The following is a 22,001-nucleotide window of genomic DNA, read 5'->3' as shown; positions in this document are numbered from 1 at the left end:
TACAATAAGTAGATATTCAGAGGAAATAGAGAGATCAGAGACCTCAGGAGGCAATAGTATAGAAAGACAATTTGCTGAGCGAAAATGTAATATGTACATTTTAGTAGGTAATCTTAAGGGGGTTTCACCTCCTGTCTCTAAACCAGTTTTAATGTCTTTGCCTAAAGTTTTGCCAGCTTTAAAGGGGTGTAGTGAAGAAAAGGAGAATATATAAGAACATAAGAAGTTGCCCCCGCTGAGTCAGACCAGAGGTCCATCTTGCTCAGCGGTCCGCTCCCGCGGCGGCCCATCAGGCCTAGTGCCTGATTAATTTTGTAACTTACCTCTAATCCCATCCCTATAATCTACCTCTACTCTTATCTGTACCCCTCAATTCCTTTGTCTTTAAAGGACTTGTGGTTGATAAATAGAAGAGTGGAAGGATTGCTAAAATCAGCCGTTAAACAGTCAATAACTTTTTCTCATGAGGTTGTTCCAAAGCTTGAAAATGTTGATTCCAGTTTAGGAATTCTAGATAGAAAATTGACTGTAATGGAAATGCAAATTTCAAGACTGCAGCAAGTTTCAACTTATGCAATAAAAAAACCTCTTATTATTCATTCTAAATTAGAATTAATGGAGAATGCTTAATTTTCCAATGTCTCATTTAATTGCTATTATATTCGACAGTTGCTGAACAAGGGGCAGACCTACTGGTTCCAGTCGATTTTGACCTTACAGGCTTTCTAGAAGATTCCCAGGGCGTTATCCAGACCTGGGCTACCCTTTTCTTGACTTCTTTGAGTGAATTGGATAAAAATTTAATTATGAAAATGCACTTTAAAAATGAATCTGCCAAATTCTTTGGAGAATTAGTATTTCCTGATGTGGCCAGAACCACTCAATTGAGGAGAAAGGAATTTCTTTTATTAAAATCCAGAGATTTGGCCCTTGAAGCTACATTTTTCTTAGTTTCCTTGCAAGTGTATAATCAAGTTACACGAAAAGGAATTTACATTTTGGGATCCCATTCAGCTACAACAATTTCTAAATAGTAGGAAAAAAGGAGTAAAAATAATTGTTTAGTTTAATCAATTTGAGCGATTTAGGCTGATTTTGAAGAGGAGAGATTAAAAGTACCAGGAAAGCTTAGCTCAAGTATTTGTTGTTTCTAATTTTTTCCTCTTAATCTTATTTTGAAATTAGATTGTAAACTTTTTTACTTGAGCTTTATTTATTGTGAAACTTGTCTGCAGTTTAAGGCAAATCCACCAATAATGTGGGCTAGATAGAGGCTTGTACATCTATTCTTATTGTTTTTTGAAAATTGTATGATAATAAATGGATGTCCTTTGGGTCATCACATTCTCAAAAAAAAGAGGAGGAGGTTGTGGATAGGGACTGCAGGGTGAAGAACTAATTTCTCAATTACTTCATCGAAGAAAGGGAGGATGGAGTTAGGGTGAATGTTAGTAGGGACTGCGGGGTCCAGATGGGGCTTTTTCAACAGAGATGTGACTACGGCATGCTTCTAGACTTGAGGGTACAGAAGCCTCTGAGATACCAGGGTAAATGAGCAAAAGAAGAAGAGAGAGTATTGAGGAAAAATGTTTTGACTAAGAAGGCAGGCCAGATATCCAGAGAAGAGGATGAGGGATTCAATGATTGGAGTATGCGAGTGAGGTCCACATAGAAAGATGGAAGGTGGTCCAAGAGGACATATGAGTGACCGAAGGAGGTGTGGGGCTTATAGGTGAAGCAGGTATTGATGTACTAGCAAATGAAGATGAGAACGACTGGTGTAAAGATAATATTTTAGATTGCCACGTATTCTCAAGAGAAGATAAAGAAAGGATAGAGGCATTGTAGGATGGGAAAGCCTTAGATGCAGGAGAGAGATGATAGTCTTGAAAAGAGCATGAGGACAGCTGCAGTAGAAATCGGACTGGCCTTGTGAAACTCGTGGTTGTGATTGTGGAAGAGCAGAAGAAGAGAGGGGTAGCAAGACTTGCAGCTCTCTCTTACTTCAATGTTTCTATTGAATACCCTTTGTCAAGTATGTTTTGAGTGATCTTGTATCCTTTTGGTAGCTCTTTCCTGAACTTCTTCAGTTTTCCTACTATCCAAAAACAACAACCCTGTGCTCGATGTGGGATCTCAAGAACAGCATTGCTTCCTTATGTAGAAACAAGGCTGTTTCCTAGTTTATGGTGCTGGCAGTTTATTTGATGCAAAGGAATCCCAGCAGTGTTTGGCAGGCTGCAAGTATCTGTAGAAGGCATATAAGTACAGATTGTGGGGATTTTTCACAGAAAAGTAGAAGAGATAGACACAAATGATACATAATTCTGTTGGAGGAAAAAATGAACAGGTTGTCACACTGGACAGGTTCTGCTGCCGCTAGCATTGGCACTGGGATCTCTTTGTAGTGATCGGCTTCTTCTGGTTTCAGCTGTGATGGCCACTCGTCGGACAGGAGGGCACGTGATAGACGCTTCTGTGATGGCTATCGACGGGATGAGTACAGCCGCAACCAGGGTGACGCCTACTACGAAGCAGAGCACCGGCGTGGCCGGGATGACAGCTACAGGAGCTGCAAAAGCAGCCGGCGTAAGCACAGGCGGCGAAGGCAAAGAACCAGGTCATTTAGCCTGTCCTCATCGGTGAGTATTCAGCCCAATTGCACCTTAACGATAAGTCACTTTTCTGTCAAAGGTTCTTGAAGACTTGGTAAGTTAAACACACAATTTTTTTTTTCTCTCTCTCTCTTTGTATTTTTGTTACAAACTTGTGAAATGTTTCAAAGAAGTTTTGACAAATGTTGCTGCATGTGAATTTGAATACTGTGACTTGAGTTTCTTGAGTGGTGGTTTTAGTGGTTTATCGGGCTCCGGAATACTTAGTGATGCATCCAAGAGCTGTTCCTTTAAGAAGAATAAACCCCCGTTTCCATGTACCTCTGCAACCCTTTGCATACTAAATATGGCCCTTGTGATAGGGAAAGAGATGTAGCCTGTGTTGTGCACTGCCTGGGCATCAGAAGAAGTTTTAGGGGGTCATAGCTTACATGTGCAGTATTGGGTCCTCGATCTGGGCCTCTTTAAGTTTAGATCCTGTATTGGCTCAAGTCTGCTAAAATCTACATTCCTTATCCATGTCAGACAAGTGGGCTAGATCCTCCACCGTCAGTTGGAGACAGTAGACTAGATCCAGGTTACCTCCTTTAACATTCATTGGGTTATTTGGCTAGGGGACCTTATGCCTTGGGTGCTGATAGGGAGAAGTTTCTAGTAAAAGGGTTTGATAGTAGATAGTTATTATCTGCTGCATGTTGACCACACACAAGGTGATGCATTTTGCTCCCTCCTGTGGTGTCAGGTGCTATTTTGAGGTTTTATATGGGTTGTTGGCAGGTCTCTTATGAGGGACAATGTGCCAAACATACATGATGTATATAGTGCCAGGCAATCGGAGGCATCGCAGGTTAAATATTTCTAGCTACTTAATTAGAATTCTTAAAACAAAAATAAAAAAAGGCTCTTCTGCCCCTGCCCACAGGGTCCAGCTGCACCCCCAATGCTCCACAGTAAGAGATGGGGAGATGCCATTGACTGAATGGCTCATTACCATTAGAAGCCCCTTGGCATTTGTGGGGCTTATTGTGGAACCCTTGCAGAACTTCTTGGTGTGCCACTGTGCACGTGAGTGCTAGGTACGCCTTAACAAGGAGTCCTCTCCTCCGGCTGATATGGATCACGGGGGGAGGCATCACCCTGTAATACAGATAATCCTTTCTGCAGCGAGTTGGGGTGGGCCCTCGATAGGCTTCGTTCCTTTATTTTGTTTGATTTTTTGGTTAGGCAGCATTGTTTTTCTTTTCTTTGTTTTTGTTTCTTTTTCGGTTTTTTTAATTTCTGAGTTAGTGTACTGTATCTTGACCTGTTCCCTTGCAATATCCCTATCGTTATGTATTCCTATGTGCCGTATGAATTGGCTGGGAATCAACTGCACACCCTCCTCTTCCTCAAACAACCATGTGAATTTCCAAACCAACCAAACGTGACCACTGGCTACGGCGCTGGTTTTGAAAATCTGATTGGCTGGCGATTGCCGAATGTCCTGTTTTGCCTGGAATGATGGGGGGCTCCCGGGGGACCAACAGCGGAGTCGGCAGAGCAGCAGGAGGGTCAAGAGTGTGGAAGACGACGAAGAAGGTCATCTGGTGTATCACATCGGCGACTGTCTACAAGAAAGATGTACACAGCCAAATCGTAACATTAATTTAGCTCTTTAGTTAAGATCCCAAAAAAATGCAAAAGAAAGTTTCAGACCTGTCTGTAGTTTCTTTCCATTTTGTTTTTTTTCTTTTTTTTTAATATATATATATATATATAAAACTTCAGTACAGCCCCTTCTTCCTCCCTCCTCTCCTTTCCTTTTTTTCTTTAAGAATACCTTGTTTTGTAATATTTGCATTCTGTGCTAGGTAAAGGAAAATGTTGAGCAGTTATCTCGGCAGATGGCTTTTTTTCTCTTTTTGTACCCTCTGCTTGAGATGTACCTTTATGTCACTGGCAGCCATGACTTTTGACATTGTTGGGTGCTGCTTTAGAAACCTTTGACCTTTTTTTTTTTTTTTTTTTTTTTTTCCATATATATAATTTTATTTTATTTTATTTTTTCATTTTAATTTTTTTTATAGCCACTTTCAGGTTTCTTCCACTAAGACAGTCTTTCATTCTCTTCCCTTTTTTTCTTTCTCAGATGAAATTGTTAGCACCCTTGGGGAAGGGACGTTTGGAAGAGTAGTTCAATGTATAGACCACCGCAGGTAAGCCAGGGGGAAGGTATAGCAGTATTCCCTGGGCCAGTTCGGAGAAGTAAGCCAAAGGCAATTTTGTGTGTGATTGCACTAATGGGAGGGGGTGGGGCTGGATTTTATTTCCATTTTGCTTCTCCACTTCTACAGTGGAAGACTAATGGTGAGCCAGAGCAACAGCTTCTCCGAAAAGCTACACTTTGCTCTTGGCTTTGAGTCCCACATCTGTATCAGTACTGGCAAATGTTACAGCCTTGGAAGTACTGCCCAGTGTCTTGTTTTTGTTGCCTCACTGGCCATAAGAACATAAAAATAGTCTTACTGGGTCAGACCAATGGTCTCATCTTTACAATGGCCAATCCAGGTCCTCTTGCTTTGATGGGGCCATTTTAGCCCATCTCTGGCTCCTCAACAGAGCTGGGCACAGATTATCTCATGGGCTTGTCTTCAGTAGCACTGTTCCTAATTTCTTTTACCTGAAGGAGACCTTTATAATTTTTGGTGTAAAGTGTGATTTTTAATTTGTTCTTCAACCTCCAATCCCATATACTTGTCACCATATGATTCCTGGGGCTGTGGAATGGGTCTAGGACGATTCATTGCAGCCATTTCAGTGCAATGAATTGGCCTCGCTGAATCTGATTCAGCGTTTTGGGGAGCAATTGACACCACCCCCAAAAAAATTAGATCTCCAAGCATCGGCTCCAGAGCAGCAGGCCGTTGGGCAAGGCTAGAAAGCAGGTGACGGTGACTGGTGGGGATCCTGGGTCCTGAGGAGAGAAACTGCTGGAGCTGCTGTATTGTGGCTGGCGGACCCAGGGAGAGGGCTGGAGCTGGGGCATCACTGCGGTGGTGACTGGTAAGAAGCCCAGGCCCTTGGAAGGGGGAAAGAACTGACAGCTTTCTGCAGCTTGACGCATGGCTGGGGTGTCTCTGAAACCCAGCCTCCCTATAATGGGATAATTCATTGTGGCTGTTACATCGCAGCCGTGATGAAACGGCCGCCATGAATCGTCCCATTCCTCTGTGGAATGATTGCTGCACCATTAAAACACAGGTGTATTTCACTGATCATGGTGCATAATCCTATGATTGTCCTGTGAGAGACTTAAAGCACTCTTCCACTATACTTCACTGATATGGAATATGCCTGTTATTTATCTCCCCCCTGACTCCATTCAGAAGTGGTGCAAGAGTAGCCTTAAAAATTATCAAAAATGTGGAGAAGTACAAGGAGGCCGCTCGTCTCGAGATCAACGTATTGGAGAAAATCAACGAGAAGGATCCTGATAACAAGCAGTAAGTGACAGTTCTCCAGAATCGGTTTTATTTTTGAGAGGTTGATCTAAGGGCAGACTCTCTTTGCATATGTCAGTACAAGGTTTAGAATGTCCTTGACTTATACAAGAGACTACCTGATCTGCGCATGAGGCGAGTCTTTCATTTGAAAGAAAGCTCCGGAATGAGAGGGCATAGGATGTAGTTGAGAGGTAATAGGCTCAAGAATAATCTAAGGAAATACTTTTTTACAAAAAGGATGGTAGATACATGGAACAGTTTCCCAGAAGAGGTGGTGAAGACAAAACTGTGTCTGAATTCAAAAGGGGCTGGGATTGGCACGTGGGATCTCTTAGGGAGAGGAGATAGTGAATGCTGTGGTTGGGCAGACTAGATGGACCATTTGGCCTTTATCTGCTATCATGTTTCTATGTTGTACTATTTTATTCTCTGGCATATTTTGTAGAGATGTGGGAGGGGAGGGACTTGACAAAAATGTCAGGCCCCAGTGAAATCTGGGGCATTTGTGAGAGAGAGAGAGAAAATGGTCAGTTTGGAAGATGTTTTCCAGGGGGCAGTCCTTGCAATGGCCAGAGTGACCAAATAATTACCTAGGGTGTAAAGAGAATGTAGTGGATGGTGCAAGTGGAATTGAGTCTTGGGCCCCTCTCCATTCAAATTGTGCAATATTGTTGGAATATGAAAAATTCTGCTAGGCTGAGATAAGATACAGTGAAATTTGTAACCACAACCTGACCTCAGTTATATGTCTGCTTTCTCTCTTCCCCTCTTATTCCCTCACATCCATCAGCTTGTGTGTGAAGATGTTTGACTGGTTTGATTACCACGGCCACATGTGCATCTCTTTTGAGCTGTTAGGCCTCAGCACTTTCGACTTTCTGAAAGATAACAACTACCTGCCTTACCCCCTCCACCAAGTACGGCACATGGCATATCAACTGTGCCAGGCCGTGAAGTGTAAGTGTGAAGGTTTCTCTCTTCACTTTGTTTTGGTGTTGATGCAAGTGGACCAGGGTTAATACTCACGTGCCCGCTCTCATTTTTTTGACTGCCATCTCTAGTTCTTCATGACAACAAGCTGACTCATACAGACCTCAAACCGGAAAATATCTTATTTGTGAGCGCTGATTACCAGCTGACCTACAGCATGGAAAAGGTGAGCTACTGCAGCTTTCTGTCCAGAATAGGGCTCCCTGTTCCCTCCAAATGCATACCATGACAGTAATGAACCTCACCCCTAAGCCAGGGTATATGGTGTATGATCATAGTCTCTGAAATGTTCTGTTAATGTTCACTATAGTACTTCAGCAGTTGATAAAAGTGTGATATGTGAGTACGTTGGTTCTCCATCGCCTGCTTTGCATGAAGCATACGTTGAAACCCTCAGCTCAGTGTGCAGCGGCTAAGAAAGCAAATAGAATGTTAGGAATTATCAGGAAAGGAATGGCAAACAGAGATGAGAATGTTATAATGCCTTTATAGCGCTCTATGGTGTGGCCACTGTGTGCAATTTTGGTCGCTGTATATCAAAAAAGGTACAGAGAAGGGCAATGAAAATGTTAAAAGGGATGGGACGACTTCCCTATGAGGAAAGGCTAAAGTGGCTAGGACTCTTCATCTTGGAGAAGAGATGGCTCGGGGAAGATACAGTATTGATAGGCGGTCTGGGCAGATGGGGGGGGGGTCGTGGTAGTTGAGATCGTGTTTCAACACTTGAGTTAGGTACTAGGGGGGCCACCCCATAGATCACCTGGTGCACATTCATCAAAACCTTATACTCCATCCTCATTTCAATCGGCAACCAGTGTAATCATTTCAGCACTGGACTGATATGCTCATTCCTGTAATCAACTTGCTTCTTACAGGTCTTCCACTAAACCATCTCTTTCCCCTTCAATCTGTTCAGAACTCTGCTGTTTGCCTCACATTCCACCAATGTCGCTATGCCCACATTACCCCTTCCCTCAAGGCACTTCATTGGCTCCTTATTCATTTCTGCATACAGTTCAAACTCCTCTTACTGACTTACAAGTATATTCGCTCCACAGCACTTCGGTATCTCTCATCTTTCCCCTCCTCCCACCCAGGCACTCCGCTCATCAAATTAGACTCTCTTATCTGTATACTTCTCTACTGTCAACTCCTGACTCCATCCTTTCTACTTTGCTGTGCCATATGTCTAGAACAGGGCTGCCCAAGTCCGGTCCTCGAGATCTACTGGCAGGCCAGGTTTTCAGGAAATCCACAGTGAACATGCATGAGAGAGATTTGCATACCAAGAAGGCAGGGCAGGCAAATCTCTCTCATGCAAATTCATTGTGGATATACTGAAAATGTGGCCTGCCTGTAGATCTCGAGGACCAGACTTGGGCAGCCCTGGTCTAGAACAAACTGCCTGACTCGGTACATCAGGCTCCATCTCTGGCCATATTCAAATCCATGCTTAAAGCCTACTTTCTTGAAGCTGCTTTCAAATCCTAACTCCAGTCCGCAAAGCACCCATATATATCTGTTTGTCATTCCCTACCTGAGCAGCATGTATAGATTCACCTTTTTTGTCCTGTTTTCCTGTCATAATTAGATTGTAAGCTCTTTTGAGCAGGGACTCTCTCTTGTGGGTTTAATGTACAGTGCTGCATGTGTCTGGTAGTGCTATAGAAATAAGTAGTAGTAGATTTGAAACAAAATGGAGAGAATATTTTTTCAGTCAGCGTTTTAATTAAACTCTGGAATTTGTTGCCGGAGAATGTGGTGAAAGCAGTTAGCTTAGCAAGGTTTCAAAAAGGTTTAGATAATTTCCTAAAACAAAAGTGTATAAGCCATTGAGATGGCTTGGGGAAATCCACTGCTTATTCCTAGGATAAGCAGCATAAAATGTGTTTTTACTACTTGGGATCTAGCTAGGTACTTTTGGGACCTGGGTTGGCCACTGCTGGAACGGTACCTGTCCCAGTATGGCAACTCTTACGCTCTTATGTTCTCTTTCCTCCCCTCCCCTCCACTGCCTGCAAGAAGAAAGATGAGCGGAATGTGAAGAACACAGCTGTCAGAGTGGTGGATTTTGGAAGTGCCACATTTGATCATGAGCATCACAGCACAATCGTGTCTACAAGGCACTACAGAGCTCCTGAGGTTATCCTGGGTACGTTGCTAAAGCTGATGCAGAGTCCAGGGCCCCAGAACTGATACCATAGCTATGGACTGTGTTGGGCAGAGCCCTTTTTGGGTTCCTCAGCTTCAGAAAGAACACCAGTGCCACTGATGCTTGGAGTGATTCTCAGGAGCTGAGTATATTCTTGAGTAGACATGCAGGCTTTTATTTATTTTCTTTCTTGCAGAGTTGGGATGGGCACAGCCGTGTGATGTGTGGAGCATCGGCTGCATTGTATTTGAATATTATGTCGGTTTTACCCTATTTCAGGTGAGTCTCTGTTCAGAATGTTCTTGCTTTCTTGAGTCTCGCTGTCTTCCCTGAAGTTTTCGGTTCGACTCCTTGATCTGTGACCTGTTTCTCAAATCCATTGTTTCCTGCTACCTGGTGTGGTCAGTGTATGCTTTTTGTGGTGTTATTCTGCCGGGAGGCAATGAAGCCTAGACATAGCACATTCCTTGACCTCTTTGCATGACGCACATTGAGAGGGTAGCACCAACCTTCCATGCTTTCACCTTCTTTTTCAGACCCACGATAACAGGGAGCATCTGGCCATGATGGAAAGAATTCTGGGTCCCATTCCATCCCGAATGATTCGGAAGACGAGGTGAGTGTGTGGCTAGTTTCCATCCTGCTGATGAATTTGTTTAATCTTGCAGAAATGGAAAAGCTTTTGTTTAAAAATTGAATCTGTTGTTGCAGATGGGTGACGGCAGGCTTTTACTGCCCTCCCCCCTTTTACTTCCTTCTTTTGAAAATCATGGACTCTTTTTCTTCCTCAACAGGAAACAGAAATATTTCTATCATTGCCGTTTGGACTGGGATGAGAACACTTCTGCAGGCAGATATGTACGAGAGAACTGTAAGCCCTTGCGGGTAAGTATCTTTGGTGAAAGGACTGCGCACTGTGCTAGGGGCAAGTTTCTCATCTGTAGAGTGGAGACGGGGGCTGGTACCAGTGCTCAGTCCAGTATAGCTGCATTCCATTCTTTTGTGCATTCTGGGTGAGGTCCTGACACTGGGTAGGGAGGCCACTTAGACCAGGATCAGTTAGGAAGTTTGGGGTTGAGGTGAGAAATATTGGTTTTGGGTAACCCAGTGTTCAGTGGTATGGCCAGTAGGAAAAAGGAGGCATTGATGCCCCTGTATAAGACTTTGATGAGACCTCATTTAGAATATTGTGTACAATTCTGGAGGCCGCACCTTCAAAAAGATATAAAAAGGATGGAGTCGGTCCAGAGGAAGGCTACTAAAATGGTATGTGGTCTTCATGAAAAGGCGTATAGGGACAGACTTAAAGATCTCAACCTGTATACTTTGGAGGAAGCTTTGGAGGACTCTTTTCCCTGGAGAAGAGGAGACTTAGAGGGGATATGATAGAGACGTACAAGATCTTGAAGGGCATAGAGAGAGTAGAGAGGGACAAATTCTTCAAACTTTCGAAAAATAAAAGAACAAGAGGGCATTCGGAGAAGTTGAAAGGGGACAGACTCAAAACAAATGCTAGGAAGTTCTTTACCCAACGTGTGGTTGACACCTGGAATGCGCTTCCAGAGGACGTAATAGGGCAGAATACAGTACTGGGGTTCAAGAAAGGATTGGACATTTTCCTGCTGGAAAAGGGGATAGAAGGGTATAGATAGAAGATTACTGTGCAGGTCCTAGACCTGTTGGGCCGCCGCGTGAGCGGACTGCTGGGCACGATGGACCTCGGGTCTGACCCAGCGGAGGCATTGCTTATGTTCTTATTAAGCGGGAGAGGGGGAGATATGATAGAGACGTTTAAATACCTACGTAATGTAGGATTGGTGAAATTTAGATATTGATATTAAGCTTCAAACTTTCCAGAGTTTGTCAGATTGCACCTGAAGCAGTCATTTGGGGTTTTTTTTTTAGTATCCTTTCTCTTTGATGCTTGAGGGGCTGAATCACTATACCATGAGCATGTATGATTGCTTTGCCCCTCAGGACTGTTAATCCCTTATCCCAGGACAAGCAGGCAGGTATTCTCACTAGTGGGTGATGTCATCCGACAGAGCCCCGATACGGACATCTTGCAAGCATGTCTTGCTTGAAGAAACTCAGAAGTTTCGAGATGCCCGCACCGCGCATGCGCCAGTGCCTTCCCGCCCGATGTACCGGGCGCGTCTCCTCAGTTCTTTTCTTTCCGCGGAGCTGAGAAGTTCTCTTCAATTCTGCGCTGACTGAAATTTCAGTATTTTGCCTTCTTTCCCCGCGTTTTATTGTTTTACTTACTTTCTTTGACTTTTATTTCTATTTAAAAAAAAAAAAAAAAAAAAGTTACAATTATTTCGTCCGGCGGTTCGGCCGGGCCGGCCTCGTGGCTGCGACCTAGCTCCTTCGACCTAGCAACGTCACTTTTCCGGCCTATGTCCCGGCCTATCACCGGTTTTAAAAAGTGCAGCAAGTGCCAGCGTGCGATTTCGTTGACGGACCCACACCGGCGCTGTCTTCAGTGTCTTGGTCCAGAACACGTTCCGAAATCGTGCCGGCCTTGTTCCACGCTCACAGCGCGCTCTTTTAAACGGCGCTGCTTACTTTGGGAGTCCATGTTTAAGATGGAGTCTTCTAAGGAGCCATCTGCTTCGACCTCGACAGATGTTTCACCGGTCTGTTCGAAGCCTGCATCTGCGACTCATGCATCGAGTATCGTGAAGCCAGCATCGTTCACACCGGCTTCTGCATCGAGTTCAGCATCGGTTCCTGCTCCCGTCTCCTCGGTTCAGGTACCGCCTTCCACTGTTCCTCCCGTGGTCATAAAAGTGCCCAAAGCTACCAAGCAGAAGCACTCGACCACGAAGGAACGCGATGACCGTGCAGGAGGACCCCCTTTCGGTGCGGATCCCTCCATATCGGCATCGCTTAAATCCCTGCTCGAAGCTCAATTTGTTGAGCTCATGCGGACGATGGGACCGAGGCTTATCGCTAATATTCAGGGCGATACTACGGTCCCGGTCCCGGAGAGCGGTCCGCCCCCTCCTCCTCCTCCTCGTCGTTCGATTTCCCTGCTCGACGAGGGGGAGCGGCGGAGGGCGGCGGAACCCACTAGGCGGGCTTCCCTTTCTGACATGCCGCCTTTAGAGCCCATTACACCTCCACGTCACCAGGGTACTACATCGGCCCCTGATAATCGGAGTCCTGGGCATACTGCATCGCAGGAGGAGTTCTTTCGCACTCCATACCAGACTTGGGTGGCACTGCGTGAGTCGGCATCGTTGCCTCCCATGCGCTCCACTGCATCGAGTCCAATCCATTCCTTCGAGGCTTCAAGGGATCGATCGATGCATCGAAGATCACGTTCCCCATCCCGGCATCGGGAGGGGCATCGATCTCGACATTCTTCTAGACACTCCTCGCGTCATTCAGAGGTGTCTCCACAGAAGAAAATGCAGCGTATGGGATACTCATCCTCAGATTTATCCCAGCCAGAGGGACCGGAGTATGAAGAACCATCTACCTCATACTCTCCATGCCGCTCCCAGCTCTCCCTGGAACCGGAGGCTTCCACGTCTTCTAGTCCGTCTCGCCGGCCGGCCTTGGCGGACCAACTTTCCTTTTCATCCTTTCTCAGACAGATGGCGGATGACTTGGATGTGACCTTAGATACTGGGTCGAAGTACTCTAAGGAGTATCTGGACACCATGCATTTACCTCATCCTCCGGCGGAGACACTTCGGCTTCCCCTGCATAAGTTACTTGACCAGACTCTCATGCGGTGTTTGGAGACACCGTATTCCATACCTGCGGTACCTAGCAAGTTGGATGCTCGATACCGCATCGTGCACCACAAGGGGTTTGAGGGAGCTCAACTCTCTCATCAGTCCCTCCTAGTCGAGTCTTCCCTTAAACGTTCGCACCCCTCCCAAGTCTACGCTTCCGTGCCTCCTGGCAGGGAAGGGAGAACGATGGATAAGTTTGGTAGACGTATCTATCAAAATTCAATGATGGCGACTCGAGTGCTCAATTACAATTTTTTCTTCTCGTCCTATTTGGATTTTTTCTTGCCGGTACTCCGCAAGTTCACACCTTTCATCGATGCTGAGGCTCGGTTTGAGTTTGAGGAGGTGGTGGCGACCCTGTCCCAGTTGCGCCTCCAATTGATGCAATCCTCCTATGATGCTTTCGAGCTCTCGGCTCGTGCTGCGGCCTGCTCGGTCGCCATGCGTCGACTGGCTTGGCTTCGCACCATTGATATGGATCCGAATCTCCAAGACAGACTTGCAAATGTGCCTTGTGCGGGAGCGGATCTGTTCGATGAGTCTGTCGAGACTGTTACTAAAAAACTGTCAGACCACGAAAAATCTTTCCAGTCTATCATGAGGCCTAAGCCTAAACCACAACAGTCTCGTCCTTCTAGACCGCCTATAATCTACCAAAGGCGTTATCAACCGAGGCAGGCCCCTCCTGCGAGACAGCCTGCAAAGCGACAGCCGCCTCAGAAGACTCAGCAAAAGCCTCAGATGCCGGCTGCTCCCAAGGCTACTCAGCCTTTTTGACTCTCCTCCAGGGAGCATAACCGATCTCGTTCTGTCTACCCCATATTTTCCCATAGGGGGTCGCCTCCATCATTTTTGTCATCGATGGGAGGCGATCACCACGGACCTCTGGGTCCTCTCCATCGTAAGAGAGGGATACTCTCTTCATTTCCAACGGGTCCCCCCGGACCATCCTCCAAGAGAGTATCCTTCCAACTCCACACAGACCGCTCTTCTTCTCCAGGAAGCTCAGGCTTTGCTCCGGCTTCGGGCCGTCGAGCCGGTACCGGTGGATCAACAAAACCAGGGGTTTTACTCCCGGTACTTCCTGGTCCCGAAGAAGACGGGCGATCTGCGTCCCATTTTGGACCTTCGGGTCCTCAACAAGTTTTTGGTCAGGGAACGGTTCCGCATGCTGACCCTTGCCTCTCTTTATCCCCTAATCGAGCAGAACGATTGGTTATGCTCTCTGGATCTCAAGGAGGCCTACACTCACATCCCGATTCATCCGGCCTCCCGCAAGTTCCTCAGATTCCGGGTGGGACATCTGCATCTGCAGTATCGAGTGCTTCCCTTCGGCCTATCTTCGTCGCCCAGAGTCTTCACGAAGTGTCTGGTAGTGGTGGCCGCTGCACTCCGGAACATGGGTCTCCAGGTGTTCCCATACCTCGACGACTGGCTCATCAAGGCCCCGTCCGCTCCCAAGGTCATTTCGGCGACCTTGACTACCATTTGTTTTCTGCAGAGCTTGGGCTTCGAGATCAACTTTCCAAAGTCCCATCTTCAGCCCACCCAGTCTCTCCCCTTCATAGGGGCTGTCCTGGATACCATTCAACTTCGAGCATTCCTTCCTCCTCCACGCTTACATGCTCTCCTTCTACTCTGCCAGTCAGTGTCTTCTCGCCAATCCATCTCAGCGAGACACATGATGGTCCTTTTAGGCCACATGGCATCTACAGTTCATGTGACGCCTTTTGCCAGACTACATCTCAGGATCCCTCAATGGACTCTGGCATCTCAGTGGACTCAGGTGTCCGACCCGTTATCTCGTCACATTGTGGTCACTCCTGCTCTACGGCAGTCTCTTCTCTGGTGGATGACCTCTTCGAATCTATCCAGAGGTTTGCTGTTTCATTCTCCTCCCCATCAGAAAGTTCTAACGACCGATTCATCGAACTATGCATGGGGGGCCCATCTGGATGGTCTTCGCACTCAGGGGTTCTGGACCAGTGCGGAACGACTCCATCAAATCAATCTTCTGGAGCTCAGGGCCATCTTCAATGCTCTCCAAGCTTTTCAACATCTGCTTCACGACATGGTGGTCCTTATTCGCACAGACAATCAGGTCGCCATGTATTATGTCAACAAACAAGGGGGCACGGGCTCGGCCCCTCTTTGTCAGGAAGCTCTTCGAGTCTGGGATTGGGCGGTTCGCCACAACACCTTCCTCAGAGCAGTCTACATTCAGGGGAAGGACAACGTCTTGGCAGACAAATTGAGTCGTCTACTTCAACCTCACGAATGGACGCTCCACTCCGACCCCCTTCATCAGATCTTTGCTCAGTGGGGGACACCTCAGATAGACCTCTTTGCAGCCCCCCACAACTTCAAGCTGCCTCAATTTTGCTCCAGGATCTACACTCCTCATCGCCTAGAGGCAGATGCTTTTCTGCTGGATTGGAGCAAACGTTTCCTATATGCGTTTCCTCCTTTTCCTCTCATTCAAAAGACTCTAGTCAAATTGAGATTAGACCATGCCACCATGATTCTGATTGCTCCTCGGTGGCCCAGACAACCTTGGTTCTCCCTTCTACTTCAACTCAGCAGCAGGGAGCCAGTACTTCTTCCAGTGTTTCCTTCACTACTCACTCAACATCAAGGTTCACTACTTCATCCCAATCTGCAGTCCCTCCACCTGACAGCTTGGTTCCTTTCAACATAACTCCTCACCAGTTCTCTCAAGCAGTGAGGGAGGTCTTGGAGGCTTCCAGGAAGCCTGCTACTCGACAATGCTATTCCCAAAAATGGACTAGATTCTCTTCCTGGTGTATTTCCAATGCCACGGAACCTCAGCGAGCTTCCCTATCTTCTGTATTGGATTATCTTCTACACCTGTCCCAGTCTGGCCTCAAGTCTACCTCTATACGAGTCCACCTGAGTGCTATTGCGGCTTTCCATCAGCCTCTACAAGGGAAACCTTTGTCTGCTCATCCTGTGGTTTCCAAATTTATGAAAGGACTTTTTCATGTCAACCCTCCTCTCAAACCTCCTCCTGTGGTTTGGGATCTCAATGTTGTCCTGTCTCATCTTATGAAGCCTCCGTTTAAACCTCTCAACACGGCTCCACTCAAGTATCTCACCTGGAAGGTGGTTTTTCTAGTGGCCCTCACGTCAGCTCGTCGGGTCAGTGAGCTTCAGGCCCTAGTGGCGGATCCACCGTTCACCGTATTCCATCATGACAAGGTGGTTCTCCGTACTCATCCAAAATTCTTACCTAAAGTGGTCTCTGAATTTCACATCAACCAATCCATCGTGCTTCCGGTGTTCTTTCCAAAGCCTCATTCTCATCCTGGGGAATCTGCTTTGCACACTCTGGACTGTAAACGTGCTCTAGCTTTCTACTTGGATCGCACAAAGCCACACAGAACTGCTCCTCAACTTTTCGTCTCCTTTGATCCAAACAAGTTGGGACGACCGGTATCGAAGCGCACCATCTCCAACTGGATGGCGGCTTGTATCTCTTCCTGCTATGCCCAGGCTGGATTATCCCTTCCCTGTAAGGTCACAGCCCATAAGGTCAGAGCAATGGCAGCCTCTGTAGCCTTCCTCAGATCGACACCGATTGAGGAGATTTGTAAGGCTGCCACTTGGTCCTCGGTTCATACATTCACCTCTCATTATTGTCTGGATACTTTCTCCAGACGGGATGGACAGTTTGGCCAAACAGTGTTACAAAATTTGTTCTCTTAAGTTGCCAACTCTCCCACCATCCCATTGGGGTTAGCTTGGAGGTCACCCACTAGTGAGAATACCTGCCTGCTTGTCCTGGGATAAAGCAATGTTACTTACCGTAACAGTTGTTATCCAGGGACAGCAGGCAGCTATTCTCACGTCCCACCCACCTCCCCTGGGTTGGCTTCTCAGGCTAGCTACCTGAACTGAGGAGATGCGCCCGGTACATCGGGCGGGAAGGCACTGGCGCATGCGCGGTGCGGGCATCTCGAAACTTCTGAGTTTCTTCAAGCAAGACATGCTTGCAAGATGTCCGTATCGGGGCTCTGTCGGATGACATCACCCACTAGTGAGAATAGCTGCCTGCTGTCCCTGGATAACAACTGTTACGGTAAGTAACATTGCTTTCTCTCTCCTTGCAGAGGTATCTGATGTCAGAGGCAGAGGAGCACCACCAACTCTTCGATCTGATTGAGGGCATGCTGGAGTATGAGCCCTCCAGGCGCATCACACTGGCCGAATCATTGAAACACCCTTTCTTTGACTCGTTAAAAATGGAATCAAGCACAAAGATTTGGGATGGTAACCGGGACATCAGCCGGTGACGTTGCCTTTCCCCAGCTCCAGGAGCCTGCAGTAAGCCAGGCCAGAGAAACTGGCTGGGCTGTGTTCATGAAGGAAAAGACTAGAGAGCTGCTGTACCTATGGGAGGGGGCAGCTGGTGGTATGATTATGGTGCTTTTTATATATATATAAATATGTTTATATACAAAGGAAGAAGAAAAACCTGCTGCCTTGTATAGCTGTTAATATGTGAGATATATAAATTCATATTATGTAAAGATGAAAATTTCTTGCCATTTTGAAAACGTGAACATGTTGTAAATATACCTGAAGAACTGACCTTGTTCTGTGTATGTGTGAACCTCTGCTGCCATCAGGCCTGGACACTGCCCCTGCAGATCATATTTTTTTCTGCATAGTGTCAAGTCGGGGGTCCTTGGGGGGGATTGGATGCCATGTATCTACCCACACCAGTGTTTTATAAACATTTTGTACAGTCTTTGTGAAAATAAACATGAGAATGTGACTTCCTGTGTCAGTTAATAAATTCTAGCTTTGCTTCTAAATATTGGGCACAGTAAACGTGCACTCCTGGAACACAGAAGAAGAAAAGGAGGAGTAAGACTCAAAATAATTTTCCAAATATATCTATATCCAGAATTCAAAATCAAATTATACATAATGTTCCAACATGTTTCGGTGACGCCGCACCTGTGTCGGGGACAACAGTTAAATAATTGAATACGAGTCTGATTCTTATATATTGTGGCAGGGAGTTGAGGTCAGCAATAGGCAGGCCTCAATCCTCATCACTACCCAGCCGAGCGGTTCTCTAGAGTGGTCAGAATGATAATTGCATAATTTGAAAATAAAAATCAAAACATTAGGTTAAAAAATAAAGCTTTTTTATCCAGTCCCAATTCCAGGGATATGCAAGCAAAACAAACACGGTGTTATCACTTCACATCCAGTCAGTTCAAGTTCATGAAATCAAAGTCACAAAATAGAATTCTTTCCTGGATTCTTTTAGTAACTCCAATAATTCTGGATTCTTTATGTAGTCTTTAAGCACACTTTAGCCAGTGGTTTGGCACAAACAGTTCTTAGCTTGCTTTTAACTCCTGGCTTAGCATGGCTGAACTTATGCTTTAATTAAGAAGAAAGGAGTTCCTTTCCCCCAAAATAGTCTCTTTAGTGTGAAAAGTGAAACGTTTGGAAAATGCCTTAGCTTTGCTTATCAGCAGTTTTAAAGCAGAGTTCTTATTGACATTAGCAAGCTTTAGATTACAGACTTCTATTCTCACTGCATTTGTTCAGTATCTGGAAAGCATGTTAAATCAGATTCCTCTTCCCTAATTCACACATCCCCATCTTTCTCATTAACATTCTCAAAACAAACAGAGTACTTGCCTTGTACAAACAGGCAAACAAAACAAAGAAAGAAGAGACACAAGCACAAGCACTGGCAAGTTAGATGCAAACCATTGATAAACCTAAGAAAGAATATGAAGAGAAATTTGCAAAAGGGTCAAAAACTCTTAACAATTTTTGTAGGTACATCAGAAGCAGAAAACCTATGAGGGAATCCATGGGACCGTTGCATGATCAAGGAGCAAAAGGGGCGCTCAGGGAGGATAAGGCCATAGCGGAGAGACAGAATTAATTATTTGCTTCGGTTTTTACGGAAGATGATGTAAGAGAGCTACTTGAAACGGAAATGGTTTTCAAGAGGGGTGATATGGAGGAACTGAAAAATCTCGGTGAATCTGGAAGATGTACTGAGCCAAATCGACAAGCTAAAATGTGATAAATCACTTGGACTGGATGGTATACATCCCAGGGGTACTAAAAGAACTCAGACATGAAATTGCTGACCTGCTGTTAGTGATGTGTAACCTGTTGCTAAAATTGTCTGTCTAGTACCTGAAGATTGGAGGGTGGCCAATGTTGGCCAATTTTTTTAAAAGGGTTCCAGGGGAGATCGGGAAATTACAGACCAGTAAGCCTGACTTCAGTGCCGGACAAAATGGTAGAAACAATTATAAAAAATAAAATTGTGGAACACATAGACAAACATGATTTGATGAGAGTCAGCATGGGTTCAGCCGAGGGAGATCTTGCCTCACCAATTTGTTTGACTTCTTTGAAGGTGTGGATAAAGGTGAGCCAGTTGATATAGTGTATCTAGATTTTCAGAGAGCTGTTGATAAAGTTCCTCATGAAAGGCTTCTGAGAAAATTAAAGTCATGGGATAGGCGGCAAGATTCAGTTGTGGATTAGGAATTTATCGGATAGGAAATGGAGGGTAGGGTTAAATGGTCATTTTTCTCAATGGAGGAGAGTAAATAGTGGTGTGCCGCAGGAATCTGTAATACCGGTGCTATTTAACTTATTTATAAATGATTTGGAAATTTGAATGACGAGGGAGGTGATTAAATTTGCAGATGACACTAAACTGTTCAAAGTTTTTAAAACTTTTGCGGTTTGTAAAAAATTGCAGGCAGACCGTAGGAAATTGGAAGACTGGACGTCCCAAGTGGCAGATGAAATTTAATGTGGACAAATTCAAAGTGATGCAGATTGGGAAGAATAACACAAATCACAGTTACCGGATGCTAGGGTCCACCTTGGGGGGTTAGCGCCCAAGAAAAGGATTTGGGTGTCATAGACGATACGATGAAACCTACCGTCCAATGTGCGGCAGCACCCAAAAAAGCAAATAGGATGCTAGGAATTATTAAAAAAGGGATGGTTAACAAGACTAAGAATGTTATAATGCCCCTCTATCGCTCCATGGTGCAACCTCATCTGGAGTATTGCATTCAATTCTGGTCTCTTTAGCTAAAGAAAGATATAGCAGCACTAGAAAAGGTTCAAAGAAGAGCGACCAAGATGGCAAAGGGGTTGGAACTCTTCTCGTATGAGGAAAAACTAAAAAGGTTAGGGCTCTTCAGCTTGGAAAAGAGACGGCTGAGGGGAGATATGATGATTGAAGTCTATAAAATCCTGAGTGGAGTTGAACGGGTACAAGTGGATTGATTTTTCACTGTCAAAAATTAGAAAGACTATGGGCCACTCGATGAAATTACAGGGAAATACTTTAAAAACCAATAGGAGGAAATATTTTTTCACTCAGAATAGTTAAGCTTGTGGTAAGAGCGGATAGCATAGCTGGTTTTAAGAAGGGTTTGGACAATTTCCTGGAAGAAAAATCCATTGTCTGATTGAGAAAGACATGGGGGAAGCCACTGCTTGCCCTGGATCGGTAGCATGGAATGTTGCTACTCTTTGGGTTTTAGCCAGGTACCAGGGACCTGGATTGGTCACAGTGCTACTGAGCTTGATGGACCATTAGTCTGACCCAGTAAGGCTATTCTTATGTTATTTAAATATATAACCTTTATTTATGAAAAGGGTCCCAACAAGGATCCAAGTTTTGGCATTAGGGGATACTGAATAAGGAAAGTGAAAGAGCGTTGTTGGAACTTGCAGCTGGGAGCGTCAACGGATTGCTCAACAAACTCCACAGGTACAGAAACAAAAGTCCAATCTGACTCAACTCGCTCCCTCATGTTATCGTAGCTCTTCTGGACACAAATACTGCAAGGGCGTATCTTTCTTGAGACAGACATCAATCCATCATCACTCTGGTGGACCACTTCAGGCATTTGCCAGCCTTGCCAGCTCGCATTATTTTACATTTCTTGGGTCACATGGCAGCATAGATATCTCTAGTGTCAAAAACAAGACTCCACATGAGGCCTTTACAGTGGCACCTAAAGTACTGGGATCATTGGCATCAGTCTCTTGCCAAGATGATTCCACTTCCTGCAAAGAGTCAGGCTTCCCTCCTTTGGCTCTCCCTATGCACGGTCCTGTCTTTCTTACCGAAGGTAGTCTCAGTCTTCCATGTCAGTTAGGAAGTTAGTTTGCCTGCTTTTCATTCTATGGGGCCTAAGAAAAAGGATAAAGCGTTGTATTTGCTGGATGTCAAGCAAGTGCTTCTTTGGTACCTTAAAGTTACCACTGAGTCACCTTTTGGATCAAGTTTATGTTCTCTCAAGTCATGCCAAGAAAAGGGAGGCCGATGTCTCAAGCCTCGATTTCCAGATGGATTAAAATGGCTATTTCTTCCACGTATGTGGGCTGTGGTAAACAACCACTGATCACATTGAAAGCACATTCCACTAGAGGAGTTGCTGCCTCTTGGGCTGACTAGGAATGTCTACATGGTCTACCCTTCATACCTTCACCAGGTTCTATAGGATGGATGTAGCAACTGGGAAGAATGCCACCTTTGGGGCTTCCGTCTTAAAGGCAGGTGCAGCGGGATCATCCTAGACTCTGGAGACTGTTTTGGTAAGTCCCTGACATTCAGGACTACTAAACAAGTTGCACTAGAAAGGTTCTTACTTCGGTAACCTTTCTTGTAGGATGCGTCTTGTGGTTCTGACGCCCCGCCCTGTGTATAGGCTTTGCCTGCCCTTCTGTCTTAGGATCAATCTGAATTTAAAGAATTTCTGTTTCTGAGGATCTGAGAACAAAAGAAAGATAATTTTTCAGTATTTCCTCATGACCATACAAACTCTGTACATTGTGCTAGTTGCATAAGTTTGGCTTTTATAATGTTCTAATAATGTCTTTGTTTCCTAGGATTGTTACAGATTAGAACAAAATTGTGGTATTGGGGATATTTCCCCATTTTACGCCTTCCTATTATAAGAACATAAGAATTGCCGCT

The 22,001-nt window shown here is 45.3% G+C and overlaps 1 protein-coding gene across 2 annotated transcripts in view; it reads left to right on the top strand.

Annotated features, from left to right (window-relative positions):
• Positions 1-22,001, top strand: part of LOC117350234 (dual specificity protein kinase CLK2) — an 82,779-nt gene that overhangs the window by 10,371 nt on the left and 50,407 nt on the right. The window contains exons 3-13 of one of the 2 annotated variants that reach the window (XM_033924382.1): positions 2,432-2,642; positions 4,142-4,235; positions 4,744-4,810; positions 5,981-6,097; positions 6,888-7,054; positions 7,159-7,253; positions 9,110-9,239; positions 9,436-9,518; positions 9,776-9,855; positions 10,034-10,124; positions 17,119-17,786. In XM_033924382.1, coding sequence (XP_033780273.1) covers positions 2,432-2,642; positions 4,142-4,235; positions 4,744-4,810; positions 5,981-6,097; positions 6,888-7,054; positions 7,159-7,253; positions 9,110-9,239; positions 9,436-9,518; positions 9,776-9,855; positions 10,034-10,124; positions 17,119-17,301 — 1,318 coding nt within the window. In that variant the 3' untranslated portion in view covers positions 17,302-17,786. Of the gene's footprint in view, positions 1-2,431; positions 2,643-4,141; positions 4,236-4,743; positions 4,811-5,980; positions 6,098-6,887; positions 7,055-7,158; positions 7,254-9,109; positions 9,240-9,435; positions 9,519-9,775; positions 9,856-10,033; positions 10,125-17,118 lie in introns of those variants that run through there. The other variant, XM_033924384.1, reaches the window with a different exon arrangement.

Source organism: Geotrypetes seraphini, chromosome 16, assembly GCF_902459505.1.
Source record: "Geotrypetes seraphini chromosome 16, aGeoSer1.1, whole genome shotgun sequence".
Classification (NCBI taxonomy): Eukaryota; Metazoa; Chordata; class Amphibia; order Gymnophiona; family Dermophiidae; genus Geotrypetes; species Geotrypetes seraphini.
Note: the sequence above shows the minus strand (reverse complement) of the source record. Positions and strands in the feature narration are given on the sequence as shown.